At 36.9% G+C, this 14,724-nt stretch overlaps 1 protein-coding gene across 4 annotated transcripts in view; it reads right to left on the bottom strand.

The window, feature by feature from the left end:
- KIF16B (kinesin family member 16B) overlaps window positions 1-14,724 on the bottom strand; it is a 150,884-nt gene that overhangs the window by 110,985 nt on the left and 25,175 nt on the right. For all 4 annotated transcript variants that reach the window (XM_067292883.1, XM_067292885.1, XM_067292884.1 and 1 more), the window contains exons 4-11: window positions 13,848-13,964; window positions 9,553-9,650; window positions 8,939-9,048; window positions 8,228-8,370; window positions 6,704-6,872; window positions 6,401-6,532; window positions 3,357-3,532; window positions 456-521 (exon numbers count right to left, since the gene is read on the bottom strand). In XM_067292883.1, the coding sequence (XP_067148984.1) occupies window positions 456-521; window positions 3,357-3,532; window positions 6,401-6,532; window positions 6,704-6,872; window positions 8,228-8,370; window positions 8,939-9,048; window positions 9,553-9,650; window positions 13,848-13,964 (1,011 nt within the window). The remainder of the gene's footprint in view (window positions 1-455; window positions 522-3,356; window positions 3,533-6,400; window positions 6,533-6,703; window positions 6,873-8,227; window positions 8,371-8,938; window positions 9,049-9,552; window positions 9,651-13,847; window positions 13,965-14,724) is intronic.

The raw sequence follows: 14,724 nt of genomic DNA, 5'->3' as shown, positions 1-14,724 counted from the left end.
GACTGACACTTTCTGAAAACATACCTCACAAGTTATTGATTACTTGAAAACATGAGTTAGTTAACTATTTCCCCCAAAATCATTCACCGCATTTTCTAGGCATTGAGTTCTTTGTCACTCTGATTACTATAATTTAATACTGTAAGCTAGTGGGTTTTCCTTCCTATTACATTTAACATACTTTTTTATTTAATGAGGCAAGCTGGCCTGGGAACAAATATTTTGATTACTTAAACAAGTGTTATGCAAATATCAAAGATACAAGATAACAGATTATAAACAAACTATGTATTAATAGGATAACAAAAATACAAGTTTGCATCTAGTTAAAGATCAAGAAAATGCTGTTTGATAAGAAAACAAAAGACATTTATCAAAAAAATCTGAAAATGATCATCACTTTCGCATCCAGACCGCATTTTCTTACTGATTTGATATATCAAGTGATAACTCACCCTTGCTTCATTCTGCTGAAGCTTTTCTTCCATACTTAAAGCTGTTGGAGAATCCAAGAGTGCAATCTAAAATTGTAAAACTCAACATTAGTATGCCAGAAAAATAAATCCTGTTGGAATCAAATGAAAAAAGTGCAACTGTTCAACTTTGATAATTTAGTACAAAATATTTTAAATTCCAATATATGACATATCACCTTGAACCACAGTAAACATTCATAGTAATCAAAATCTTGTCAAAGCAGATATTCTGAATACAAATCAGCAGTTTGGGGGTATTTTCATTTCTTATGTATACACAATGCCACGCACTGAAACCAAGTAATTTTCTGATACAGTTATCTTTATATTTCTGTTAAACATGAAAAATTATTATATACCAATGGTCTTGTATAGTTAACCATTTTGCTATAAAACATATACGTACACTGTTTATCCTTAAAAAAAAATAAAGTAATTGGCTTTAGAACAGGAAAAGTACTACACAACACACACACACGCACTTAACCAGTACTCATTTTTATATTACCTTCTACACCGTTTTTTAGTAAACAATATTTTCAGTGATCTATGGAAGCATTTGTAATATGAAATTCTGGAAATATAAAGGGAGCCCACAGAAGAAATTATACAGGGATTTATATTCTATTGTGTATATCTAACACCACCTGCTGTTTAACCAATCATCACAAATTCAATTAACTTAAGCTAGTCCTCTGTTGTCTCCCACACCGCCATCTATCACATCCTACAACTGAACCAGATTTATATTGCAATATCTGCTGTTTCACAGTTTGGAACTGGGTTAAAACATTAGATCTGCAAAGGGCTCTAAGTTATATCTACTTTGTTAGCTCTAAATCGAACCATATTTCAAAAACAACAAGCCGGGGAAGAAAAATAAAATTATTTTCCCCTCGCAAAGAATATGAGAAAAACACAGGAGTGTAATAGAGTAATTCAACCCCATAAAGAGTTTTCTAATTGTCTGCAACACAGCAGAATTCTTTGCTTCAATCATCTGCAGACCTATTACTGCTTCATACTATGGTCCCATTCTGTTTTTCACCAAATTTTTCATGGCATGAAATCTAGCTAAAGTAGTAGTTGACTATAAAAATGTCTGTGCTGAACTGACATTTCATATTGCATAGCCTATCTAAAATAAAATTAGGTACTTCTAGAAATAGATCTAAAGTATCATTTGAAACGTCTTCCCAAATCATATTTGTTCAAGCATGAAAGCCAGCAGTCCCAAGTGGTGTTATTTAGAAGAGACAACTGGCCTAAGCCAAATGTGTATTCCTTACTGTTAGCTTAGTTTCACCATCCTCAATGCAGAGGAAGAAATTAAGCTTAACTGAGCTTGTGCAGTAAATGTTTACAGTGGATAATATTGACAGAAAAAGAAGAAAGAGCACTGTGGAAAAGATAAGCAAAGAGGAACTTCTACTGGCTGAAAGAAACTGTGCAGACCAGCACTCTGTGCACCTGGAGTACAGAGCAAGACCTTTCCAAAGAAACCATGCTCCTGTACAATCCCATATGCACATCAGATACAAGTACCATGATGCAGATGCATTGCACTGAACAGCATGGCTACGACAGCAATGCCTACTAACGTAAGGAAAGTCTACAGCTCCTATATATCCTAACTCTTTAGTTTTCCTGAGTTTATTCAAAAGATTGTCTTTCAGTGAATCAAGCAATGTCCCTGAAGACTTATGGAAGGTTTATGTTTGTTTCTGTAGTAATTTTTTTTGTTAGTTTTCTTGGCCCATGGGGAAAATAGCAACATCAGTGCATTTCCTGATTGCTCAAATCAACAGTTCAGTGACTCAACACAGCAAGTGCAAGCCAAATTAGCATCTTTCAAAAATGAAATAGTGTTCAGTCAATCAAGCCGAGAATCCCTTCTTATAGTAAAAAACCCCACAAAAATTAATATCCCTTTTAACCATTGGCATTTCTTGCCCTATTGACAGAAACCTTTTGGCCATTTTAACTTCCAGTCTGTTATGGGTACATTAGAGCATTTCTGTTCACGATTACCAACACCATCATCATGATCTGTTGTTTCAGCCACAGTAAGGTTAAATAAACACTTATTATCAAATAAACATTAAAAGTTTTTCAAATCAAGACCAGAAAGTTGAGAAAAATACTTTAAATCTTTCTTTTATTTTTTTTTTTGGATTAACTGTTTTATCATTCATGATGTATGCTCTGCTCTATATTATACATGGGTATAATCAGATATTTACCTGAGCATCAAAAACAACAAAGTCAGTGCCCCTTGGCACTTCTTCACCTTCCCTCAGCTGAAAGATAAATCTAACTATGAGTGCTCCCAGTCTGATTCGGTACAAGTATACATGTTTTCTTACACCACCACTGAAAGTACTTTTACATATATTAGCATGTTATCCACTTTCTAACATACTGTGCAGCCAAACTCAAATAAAACATGACGTTTGAACCTGTCCATATTCCCACAGTTTTGTATTTGCACATCTCAAGTACTTTATAACTTCTGCTACTTTAAGGTACCAACTGAAGGATCTCTTCAGTTCATCAGGCTAGATATAGCAAATAGGTTACTGCTCAGTCGCCTTATATTGTGGGGACTACCTGTTCCACAGCATACTGCAATCAAGGCCTGATTATTTTAAAGACAAAGCTAAAAGCTTTGGGTTGGTAATTTTTCCCCCCCGTTATGTTAAAACAGGTAATCTGCTGGCCATATGGAAACTGATTCAATCAGGAAAATAATATTCATTCATAGCCTCATACAGCTTGTTTACTCAAATCAATATAATGAAAGATAATTATCTCATTACATTCTAGAAATAGATGTTATAACTCAAGGAAAATTATACATAAATTTCAAGCAAAACCAACCTGATTCCCTTGAGCAAGCAAGGCTTTTAATCGGGCTATTTCAGCTCTCAGCTCACGGATCAGTTTGACGTTAGGATCCTCATTAATAGTAGGCTTGTTGATGATGTTTTTGGCTCTATTTGCATAGCGAAGTGTACTTAAAGTTTCTCCGTAATTGACATCAGCAGGTGAAATAGCTGAGAAAATTGAAATCAGAAGCAGTTTATCTAGCACCATATGTCTCATTTAGTAAAGCTGGTTTATATCTTAAAAGTCAGATAAACTTGATGTGGATTAAAAGACAGAAATATGATTAACTACCACGGCTATGATTTGTTCCAATTCTTCACCTTGCTCCACTGCTTCTACGTCACTATAACCTTGTTTAAGTAAACAAAGTTATGCCATTGTGTATTAGAATAATCAGATCCATTAATCAAGAGTTGTAAAGAAATCTTCATGTCAGTCTATTTAACATTTAGATCTCTCTAGTAAGCAGAAACATATCCTATATGTTTTTCTGCAAATTTTTACAAGAACAGCGGGAAAAACAATGAGTATTTATAAGTATCAATGCAATCATCAAATGGGTAAGTCATTTTAGGTAAAAACACAATACATTCAGTTTCAGTTTTGAAGGCAAATTAAGCAACATTTAAGCAAAAAGCAGGCATGGAAACCAAAATAAGACAAGAGTTTCTATCACTCACCTACAAATCTAGCCATTTTGCCGAGTTGCAGGTATCTGGCAGCAGGCAGAACCATTACTGGCTAAGCTACTTTAAATACTTTGTTCACCTACGTGACGCAACAATAGAAAACAATACTATTTTTGCAGGTAACTTCATCATGAAAAACAATGGTGTTTTAATGAAAGTGCTAGCCTTATACTTCACATAATTTTCCTAATAATGTACAATATGTTCCAAATTAAAAAGATATTTAGATCAGCAAAGTACCAAAACCACAGAAGAGATCACAGTTCAGAAATGATGGGAGACCAGAAGTCTAATTAATCAAACTCAAAAAGAGAGCAGAAGAGTCAGATAATGAAAACACTTCAAAAATCTGTCCTTCTTCATTCCCTCAACAGCAACAAATGCTCTTTTTGTGGCAGAAGCTCCCAGATTTAGGGAAGATGCACCTGGCAACAGACTTTACTTCCCTTAGCTAATACTATGCCCCTCCATAATTTTAATTACTGTCTTCTCTCCAATACTCTATTATCCTCTTTCTAGAAAGAGGATACAATATTTTATACAAACATGATGAAGCAAAATCGAATGTATTTTTATAAGAGCATTTGCTAGACTTTTATGTGATCTTCCTGCTTTTTTTTAAATGTTTACTTACAGAAAAGGCAGGCCAAACATATCTGGACTGTTTATCAGTCTCTGTTAGGCAATTCAGCCTCATTATCAGTAGAGTTACGGCTGGAGAAAAGATCAGCCATCCAGGGCTCTGCCTAGCAGAAGCACTGTTAGTAGAAAAGGAAGCAGCTGAAAAAGCAGCTGTGTACTGTAATCATCAGTAGAGCCACTGAAAGTTCACCATGTTTCTAAAACTTTTTCCCTTCCCTCCCCCATGCCACAAAACATCCAATTTACTCAACCACGTAACTGAAAGCAAGCATCAAGAAGAAAGATGACAGTAGGGCGTTATTTAGTCAGAAGAACAAAGCAGAATCCAGTCCATGATCCTCTTTTGATACTACTACAATCCAACTGAGGAAAGAAAGTGGCACAGATTCCCAAAATATCCCCAAAATCGTGCAACAAAAACTGTTATCTGGAGAATCTGACTACAGCAAAACATCTCTCACTAAAGAGTTGGATCCACTGCATCTTATTCCCTCAACTCTACTCTCTCACCCATTTCCAAGAGAAGATTCCATCCCTTGGATTGCATTTTATTTGAACAGAAAACTGAGAAAACCTCAGAGTTGCTCCTCACACCTTACAGCTCTGACACACAAAAACCTCCTCTCCCCTCCCCTGAAAGGTCCTCGTGGCTTTATTCCTTTTCTTGCAAATGGAATTCCCATTCCAATTTGTTGAAAAACCTGCAATATTTATGCCAGAGGTAGGCTTTTAATCCAAGTGACTCATATTGAGCTTTCTATGGTTCAAAAGAAAGCTGTAAGAAAAGTCTGTAAGAAGAATGATCATAAATAATTAAATTCAGACACAAAGTTAAAGTGCTGTCTGTATCCAAAAAGTAGGCCGCATGAACATGACATATTCTTAACCACTGAATGTCAACAAAGATGAGGTTGTTTCTGCCACTAATGCTACAAAAACAACAGTTTTGGAAAAGCAAGATGATTTACACATCAATATTGACTAGATGCACAAAGCTGGATCTTTTTTTACTGGGGTGATAAGCGTAGAAGCAGAGAAGTACAAGACTTCCTCTAGGTCCCAAACCTGAGTGTTTATGACCAGTAACAGAGCTGCCTGGAATGCAAATGGACTACAAGGATAAGCAGGAGCGATTACTTTAACTGGTCAGATTAGCTAATCATTACACTGGGCATGTGTCAGAAAGACGGACACAGCAGCGAGTTAGATGTTAGAGCAGATGCCAGCAATTAGGTACCTACAGCTGTGTGACCCTCACTTATGCAAGCAAATGCCTCAAGACTGTACAGACACAATCTGGACGCCTTGTTACATTTGTGACCAGTTAAGACACCCAGCAGTGATACATGCAGACAAACAGATGATCTGCACATGAAAATGAAACTCTCGCATTCTGGAGACACACATAGTTAACTGATCACGACATTACTGAACAAACTAGATCACCCCTAAACACGCAGTGAGAACAGGCATAATTTCACTGCTGTCTGGTTTTGTTTGTTTTCAAAGGCCAATGTTTGTATGAGATGTTATGCAGAGCACAGATAAAGGAAAAGGATTACTAGAAAGCTCAGAAAGAAACAAATCATTAAAAGCTGTAAACAATGCTCTGCCTTAATGAGGCATCTGGAATCTAAATATTTACAGCTAATCCTATTAAGCGTGAACTGTTCAGGATGCAAAAAGTAATTTAAAAACACTTACTGGCAATCATTATAGTTTTTGAGTTTCCTCCTAGGCTATCTTTTAACAGCCAAGTCAACACAGAATCCCTGTAAGGCACAAATACTTGCTTCTTCTTTGCAAGAGGATTTGTTGCATCCTGAGATAAATCAGCTGTGAAGCAAGGGGGGAGGAGGAAGAAAATAGCAATTACATATTTTCATTCATTTTTCAGAAACTCTCATATTAGGCCACTATTTTTTGCAATACAAACTGTAAATGAACACAAATGTACGTAATGATTAAAAAACCCCGAACAGCCAAGCACAAAAACTAGACACTCACCTAAGGCAGAAATGACATTTCCCAGAGTAACTAGAGACTTGTTAATATTCCCCCCTTCCTTTAATCTAACCCCTGTGGCACCGGTGGCATCTGCTCTCTCACTTCCAGCAAGATCTACCAAATGAATCTTGCTAACAGTCTCACAAGGCATTTCAGAATCAAATTTAGCCTATGGAAAAAAAGAAAACAACAAAGAAAAATGCATTAAGTTACCAAATTCTAAAATCTTACTGAATCCAATTTAATTGCCTTTTCCATGTCATGATTGAGTTTAACTTGTTTCCAGCAGTAGAGTTTTAGAGACAGGTGGATTAGAGATGCCACAGAAAAGCATTTGATCATGAATTGCTGCATAACTCCTACTCAAGTAGTTACTTTTTTAAACTGTAATATTTGCAACTTTCAAGCAATTTATGTACATGCACTAACAACTGTGTATTGATATTTCCATGATGCACAGGAAGCTTATGGCTGTATTCATATTATTATGCTTTCAACTAACATTTAAAGATACAGCATACTGCTAAAGATAAATACACTGAGACACATTTACACTCAATTTTTCCCCCCAAATAAAATTGCAATTGCTACTTAATTGAATTCTATGATTTTAACTGAGACTTCCTCCCACTTTTTATCTTACTTTATACAATGACTTAAACTACAGCTGTTTCTAACTTCCTCACACTTTTACAGTGCAACAGTAAAGCTGCTTGCCTCTCCTCCTCTTCCAGTAGCTTTATAATGAGTAATTCACCGTGATTAGTGCATGGGATTTTGTGTGTATTTAGTTTCTGGGGGAGATATGCAAAGTTCTGTGAGGAGAGCAAACCATCCCTATGCTATCTTTTCTTCTTCTAGCAAATTATCTTTGGACTATCTAAAAAGACCCCAAACAGCTGCAAACAGCTGGAGGCATTAGAAAGGGAGTTTACTACACATAACCAAAAAATTCCTATGCTCTGAAACAATGCATTAAATCTCTCCATTATTCCATCGGTGAATCAAAGAATATAAAGAGGATTCCAATGGTAAAAGAGGAAGATTCAGAGAGAAAAACTTAGAAAACATTTCTACTTTCTATTTCTGGGCCATGATGAGAGGGTTTCTTGTAAACCCTGGATAACATCATGGTATGAAAGGTAGCCCATGTTGTGCTCTTGTCCAAGTCACACAAAACATACTTTCCTCACCGTCTCCTGTCATAACAGTGTCTACAGCAACATGCATTAACTGTTCAGTCAGCATTGGTTAGCCTCAATTTCCAACAATTATCCCCCCCAAATTCTATGTCAATTAAATGCCATTCTAAGTAATCACATCACACTGTAAATTACAACGATTTTAAGTGCTGATAAACATAGTTTCAACTCTCAGAAGTGTTTCACACTTAACTTTCCCTATCACAAGACAGCCACATAAAGTCATTATCAATACTTGCTGATTTGACAACTGTATTTTTTTAGTTGTTACATGAGTTATTGAATGTAAATATGTATTACGACAGAGTTTATTTTTTTTTACCTGAGTGAAGTTGATTGTGAAAATGGCATGAGACCTGCTGCTGACATCATTCATTCCGGTTGCAGCTGTAGTTCTGTTTATATTTCCTGCATCCATAAGTTCCTCCACATCAGTATAATTTTGCACTAAATGTTTAGACAAATCTAAAGAAAAGCAAGAAGTGTTACAGTACGCTCATACATGCACTTGATTTTCTTAAAAAAAAACAAAAAAACCCCAAACAGATTACCCTCTTCACTACAAAGTATTGCTACTATTACAGTGTTTATTGTCATGCTTCTTTATCACTTTTAAGAAAAGGAAGGAGGCTTTCCATGAACTGTAAACTTGTAGGTTTACAGTAAATTAAGAAAGAATATTCAATTTTGCTAAAGTATGTAGTGCAATAACATATGCATAATCTCTTAAGAGACAAGAATCTTCCCTGGCAGAGGATGGATTAAGACTATTAGATACCAATAGGCTCTTTCCAACTCAAACATTAAAGATTTATAAATTATATTCAACCAATACTTAAAACCAACTGCAAAAAAAGCTGATAAAAAAAAAGCCCAGAATGCTTTTATACCACAGGAAAACAATATATTCATCATCATTTATATTTTAAAAGACAAAAAAATGCTATACAATTAAATATTTTTACACATTAAACATTTTAAACATTATAAAGGTAAGAAAATGTCCAGTCCAAAACACTGAAAGTGCTCTTACCCTCAACATAGGGCCCTTCTTTTGGATGTTCTCGTATTCGTAAATTATTAGTTTTTGATGACTTCCGCCTGAGAAGATCTCTCACGCGTTCGTTATAAATTTCCAGATAACTGAAAGACAAAGATTAGAAAAATGCCGACTGATACAAGATTTTTTTAAAAAGCAAAGCTATGCTGTGACTGTGTTTGGAAGCAAGATGCCTGGAGAAGCAAATGGATCCAAAGCTGACTTAAGTCAGTAATGTCTACAGCAAAGCCAAAAAAGTAAGAAGCAAATAAAAGGGAAGCAGACATTAGTAAGATTGGAGCTCCTAATGTCAGTCTTAAATAAAGAGTAAAAATAAGGAAGATGCTTTCTAATGGCAAAAGTATTGTCACTACCATTAAAATAAAACAAAATACACAGAAGTATACTGAAGAAGTGAGAAGCATTGCACATTCTGACTGACTGCCAAAAAAAAAAATAAAAAAATAAAATCAATTATAGGCCTGAGGCCAAGCACGGAAAGTTATCTGAAAAACACATACCTTTCTCAGAATTATTAAGTGAAACAGGGTGGTTTTAACTGAAACGAGTTTGATAATCAGCAAACACTGTAACATGACAAGACCTACCTGACTTCTGTTCGAAAGGATGCCTCGTTCCGCTTTGTTTTTTCACTTATTTTGCTGAATAATCCTTCACATATTCGAGGTATTAAACCAGCATCACCCTGCAACAACAATTCCTATTTGTAAGGCTATATATGCATGCATACATGCAATATTTTGAAAAATAAAATTCAAGATCGCTAGCTGTGATTTCCAAGATCCAGAAACAGTAGGATACAAACCTGAAAGCCTGCAAATATTCTCTTGCACTATTTCCTTGCAGTGACCTTGCCACTTTAATCACTGTATGTATTGGAATTTATATACTCGCTGCAATTCCTTGCTATTGGCCTATATTTTACCCCTCTCACTTGGTCCAAATAACCCCAACTGCTTAAGGCAGAAACTGGCACTCCAGAGCAACATATCAACTGCCTTATCCCAATACTTTTTTTCTCACCTCTCCCTCTATCTCATTTCACTATGGACTTTGCAATATCTGCAATGAATGGGGCAAGAGCCATACACATTCATCCATAAGACATCCTCATTCAAATCCCTAATCCCCAGGTTACTGCCCATCCTCTCCCTCAAAAGATGCAGCAGGTCCTCTGGATAAATTAGTATGTAATAAAGAAAGTAAAACTATATCAAGTTTATCTCACAATACAGCCAAATTAAATCTAACATTTAATTTCTGAATGTTTGACTCTGCAATTAAAGAGTTTTTATGCAAAAAAAGCAAAATGAAAAAAAACATATTCCTCCACAAACATTCCTATGGATGCCTATGTGGTTTACTGGAAGGGCTGGAACTATCCACTACAGGGTCCTTGCACTTCAGTTAACACAGCAGCAAGTAGCAGAAGGATTTCATCTTCTAGGTTAAGCCTGCACTTGAGAACTGAGCCTTGTCCCAGTGAGGCCACTGGTCCACCACTGTTGTCAGACATGGGTCTCACTGAGAATCTCAGCAATGGTAGCTGCTGTCTCTCAGAGACTCGGCGTGGAGCTCTCCTCCTCCCTTGGCTCCCGGGAGATCTCTTTCGAGCTGAGCAGTAAGCCACCCTTCTTGGCTGAAGCAAGAGTTTGCTCCCAGGAGCAGAGGGGAGGAGGAGAACCCTATCGGCTCTGGTCTTCGCTGACAAGCAGCTGCTTGCTCTCCATTGGCACGTTCCTGCAGAGTGCTGAATCTGATTAGAGAGGATTGACTGCCTGCTGAGCGCACCTCCTCCCCACCACTTTGGTAAGGCAGCAGCTAACACTTTTTTGGAGCTGAAATGAGTGAACATGGCTTCCAGGAACACAGGAAGAGGAGATATACATATAGATGAGCTTTGGGATCAGAGCTGCAAAATTAGAAGTAGCTTACAAAGCAGTCTGTCAGCTACAATTTACCTCCAGTCCAAAAAAGCATAACAGATTTCATGCAACGGACTAATTCTAATTCTATGCACTACTGAGGCAAGGGATATTCTAGCTTGGAGTTAGGGGTCCTGTAATTAAGCAGGAGGCAAATTAGGACAAACCAGTCTGAACATCCAATTTGAACATAGCCCAAGCAGACCATTCACCCACGCGAGTTGCTTGGGGGGACTCTACAGATATTTGACAGCCAGCAAACACAAACGCAGTGGACTCCTGCGTGCCAGGTTCTGGTAGGAAGAGTGCTGCACAGGCAAAAACTCTCCTTCTGCTGGGACTCCCTCATAAAAATCTGACCCTTTTTGCCCAAGCTCACTCCAGTCTGCTCCTGTGCTAGTCTGATTTTCCTCATTCCTCTACTTCCCACAGCATTCTGGGCACCAGCACTCTTCTTCCAGCTGCCACGTTACAGCTCCTCATCCTGTTTCCTTTGCCCAGATAATATTCCCAATTACCTCCTCATCCAGTCTTCTCTTTTTCTCTACCCTACCTCTCCATTTCCACCTTTGCCAGCTTTCTCCCTCCAGATTGTAATCACAGCCTCTTTGCTCTTCCCAGACCAAACCAGGCTTAATTCCTTGAAATAAACTGTTCCTTCTTTCTCTCATACCTGGTCTTTCACCTGCCTGCATGTTAGGATTAAAAAAAAAAAAGAAAAAAAAAAAGTAGTCTTGGACCTCAATACTGTTTTTGAGGAACTTACATCTACAGAAAAATCCACTAAACTTCCAGGTTTCAGTGTTGGATTTTTTTTTCTTTTTCTTTTTAAAATACAGGAACAGAAAAAAGTAAGACTCTTCTTTCATTTCATGCTTGGAAACACCTGAACAATTTTAATTAAAGTTCAAGGAAAAAACATGAGAGACACCCATTACATAAAGTTTTAGGCAAATGATTAGTGTTCAACATAATTTAGCAACTGCAAAGAAAGTCTCAAAATACGGAATATTAGCTGTGATTGAGTAACTTCAACTATGGTAATAGAGTGATGAGAAAGGAAGAACGTATAGTTCTCAGTATAATTTATCAGTAAAATGCACATCTTATTAACTATAACTAAAAATTAAACGTTTTCTTTCTTTTCACCCCCTACAGCTCCATAGCAGTTTCAGCCAGGTCTATGGCATTTCTGACAGTTTTTTTTCATGGGTTTCCAGTCATGGAAGCCCACAGGAACAGTACAGGTAGTCTATTCTAGAGCTTAATTTTCTTATTAAAAGCCTGTTTTCCTTCCTTGATATCTAACCAGAAACCTCTTTACTGCATTTTAAGACCTACTGCTTCTTGTTCATCTTGCTTGGACAAATTACTCCCTTTCTTTCTGCAGCAATGTTTCATATCTTGGAAGGCTCTTAAGACTCTCTTGTTCCCCCTCAGTATTCCTTTCTCAGGGTAGTCAACACGGACTTTTCTGATAAATTGTGATTTATAGATCTCTGACCATCTCAGTATCTCTGCTCATGACTTGGTCCACATATTCCTTGAAATGGTTGCTGCACACAGTATTACAGCAAAAGGCTTCCAGAGCCAAGAACATCAGATATTTAAAGTAACAGGAGAGCAGAATTTATACTTTTAAAGAGAAGTAGGAAAAAAAGAAAATTTATTTACAGTTCAAGTTTTCCTATGGCACTGTAGTCTCCCTGATAGGGCCATCATTTAACTTGGCAGCTCAATATATTTTACACACCCTCTGTACCAAGCCAAATTAAAGTATTTATGTACCATGGCAAGAAGATTAGAGCTTTATTATTGAATAGTGTCAAACAAACTTCACCACCTATTCATTTACAAATTCCCTTGATGATTACGGTCATTATATACAGTGAGGAAGTCTCATAAAAATGTCACATATAAATTTCTGAAATAGAAATCCACATCTAGGTCATAAGACTTTTGTAACCAGAAAAAGTCTATTCTGCTTACCATACTGAAGTTAAATATAAAGCTACTTACTCCATGACAACTGAAGGAAAAAGATCAACAGCTAATTTACTCTCCTAAACTCAAGGAGGTGCAAAGTGGCCAATCTTACTACAGTTCCAAAGAGATATCTGTCTAATGAAGGACAAGCGGCAACACTCCCCTTTTCATTGCTGCTGGCAGAGGGCATGCTGTATTTTTTCCAAGGATTAAAAGAGAATAAAATCTGCACAGGCTGCCTTGCAAACAGACGTGATCAGTCAGCTCTTTTAAACTGCTCCTCCCTCAGCAGTTCAGTGAGTTCCTTCCCTCCGTGGGCAGTCACTGAGGCAATTAGGTGCAAGTGCTCCTTTCTAGCCTCACAACCTGTGAAGTTCCCCTCCTATCATACCTCCCTCTTCCAGGTTCTTTACTGTAGTGTTCAGCAGAATTTAATCCTACAAATCAAAATCAGTGCGTCATTCCACGACAGTGTGTTGAAACTTAAATTTCGCTGCTACTCACTCCCAGGTCCTACTCTCCACTTGAAAGCCTTTTCTAAACAAGGGTCAAGGATCCATTTTAATTTTCTAAGCATTCAAAAGAGACCAAAAGAACAGATGTCTTCAGAAAGGACTGATCATTTAGTCCCTCAAAATCAGTATCTTATTTCTTGCCTCAACCTGGGCATAGAAAAGCAGCAATGACATTTGATTTTTTTTGGTTCTGATACACAGCAAAAATGATAACTTTTTGTCCAATAGAACAAGGCATCCCTTAAAGATGGTTCTTCCAACTGTAAATATCCAGCTATAGAAGAAATAGAGAGCTTCTAGAATCTCTGATTACTACTAGAAGTTATGAAGAAAGGGCAATCAGTAGCATACAGAGAAGATAGGTAATAATAATTCCATAAGAGCATGCTCTTGCAATAGCATAATCTCAATGCATTGTTACAGAATAAAAATGTACATTCGAAAAATATGACATACCGCATTTCCCATCATAGTGTAGGACTTTCCAGATCCAGTCTGTCCATACGCAAAAACACAAGCATTATAACCTTCAAAAGCAGATTTAAGCACATCCGTACCAAGATTTTTGAAAACCTAAAAAAAAAAAAAAAATTTTTTGAAGACCACAGAGGTTGCGGGGGGGGGTGGGGGTGGGGGGAGAGGTTGTCTCCAGTCCAGCATGGGAAACTTTAAACAAGAATAATGTTCAACTACCACAGTATAAGCTATTGGCATCAACCGCTGATATTTATTACAGGACAAAAATTAAATACTTCAAAAAAAAAAAAAAGAAATTTTACTACTATATTTAGTTTATAGCAGTGCCACAATATATTTTCTGCTTTCTCTTCTTTCACAGATCTACTTGACATTTAGAAGCACACACACACACAAAAAAAACCCAACCTACTACCTTTCCATAGTATCTACTTACTTTTTGCATCTTCCCCAATTTCACAAGCTCTGCAAATATCTGCCCCCTTCTCAAAAGGAAATATTTTCTTGATCCTTTCAGTACATTTTACATTTAATATTCCCCCCCACCCCTGCTTAACCAAGTGTAAGAAGAAAATGGCCCTTTATTTTCTCCCTAATTGGCTTTTACATAATAGTACATTTTAGTTTGATCTTTGCCAAATGTATGTAAATGTGTTTTCTGTATAGCAGGTGAGTCTCTCATCTCAGCTAGCCCCTTCCCCCTTCCCCTGAACATTTACCTCTGGAACTGGAAATACCCCATCTTCTTGGATAATCCATGTAGCTGAATAAGCATGACAGTTCTTTTCTCTTATAGCACCATTCCTCTTTAAACATTTGTAATTCTATAAAGACTATAGTGTAATGCTCTCAAGAG

This window comes from Apteryx mantelli, chromosome 3 (genome assembly GCF_036417845.1).
Source record: "Apteryx mantelli isolate bAptMan1 chromosome 3, bAptMan1.hap1, whole genome shotgun sequence".
Taxonomy (NCBI): domain Eukaryota; kingdom Metazoa; phylum Chordata; class Aves; order Apterygiformes; family Apterygidae; genus Apteryx; species Apteryx mantelli.
Note: the sequence above shows the minus strand (reverse complement) of the source record. Positions and strands in the feature narration are given on the sequence as shown.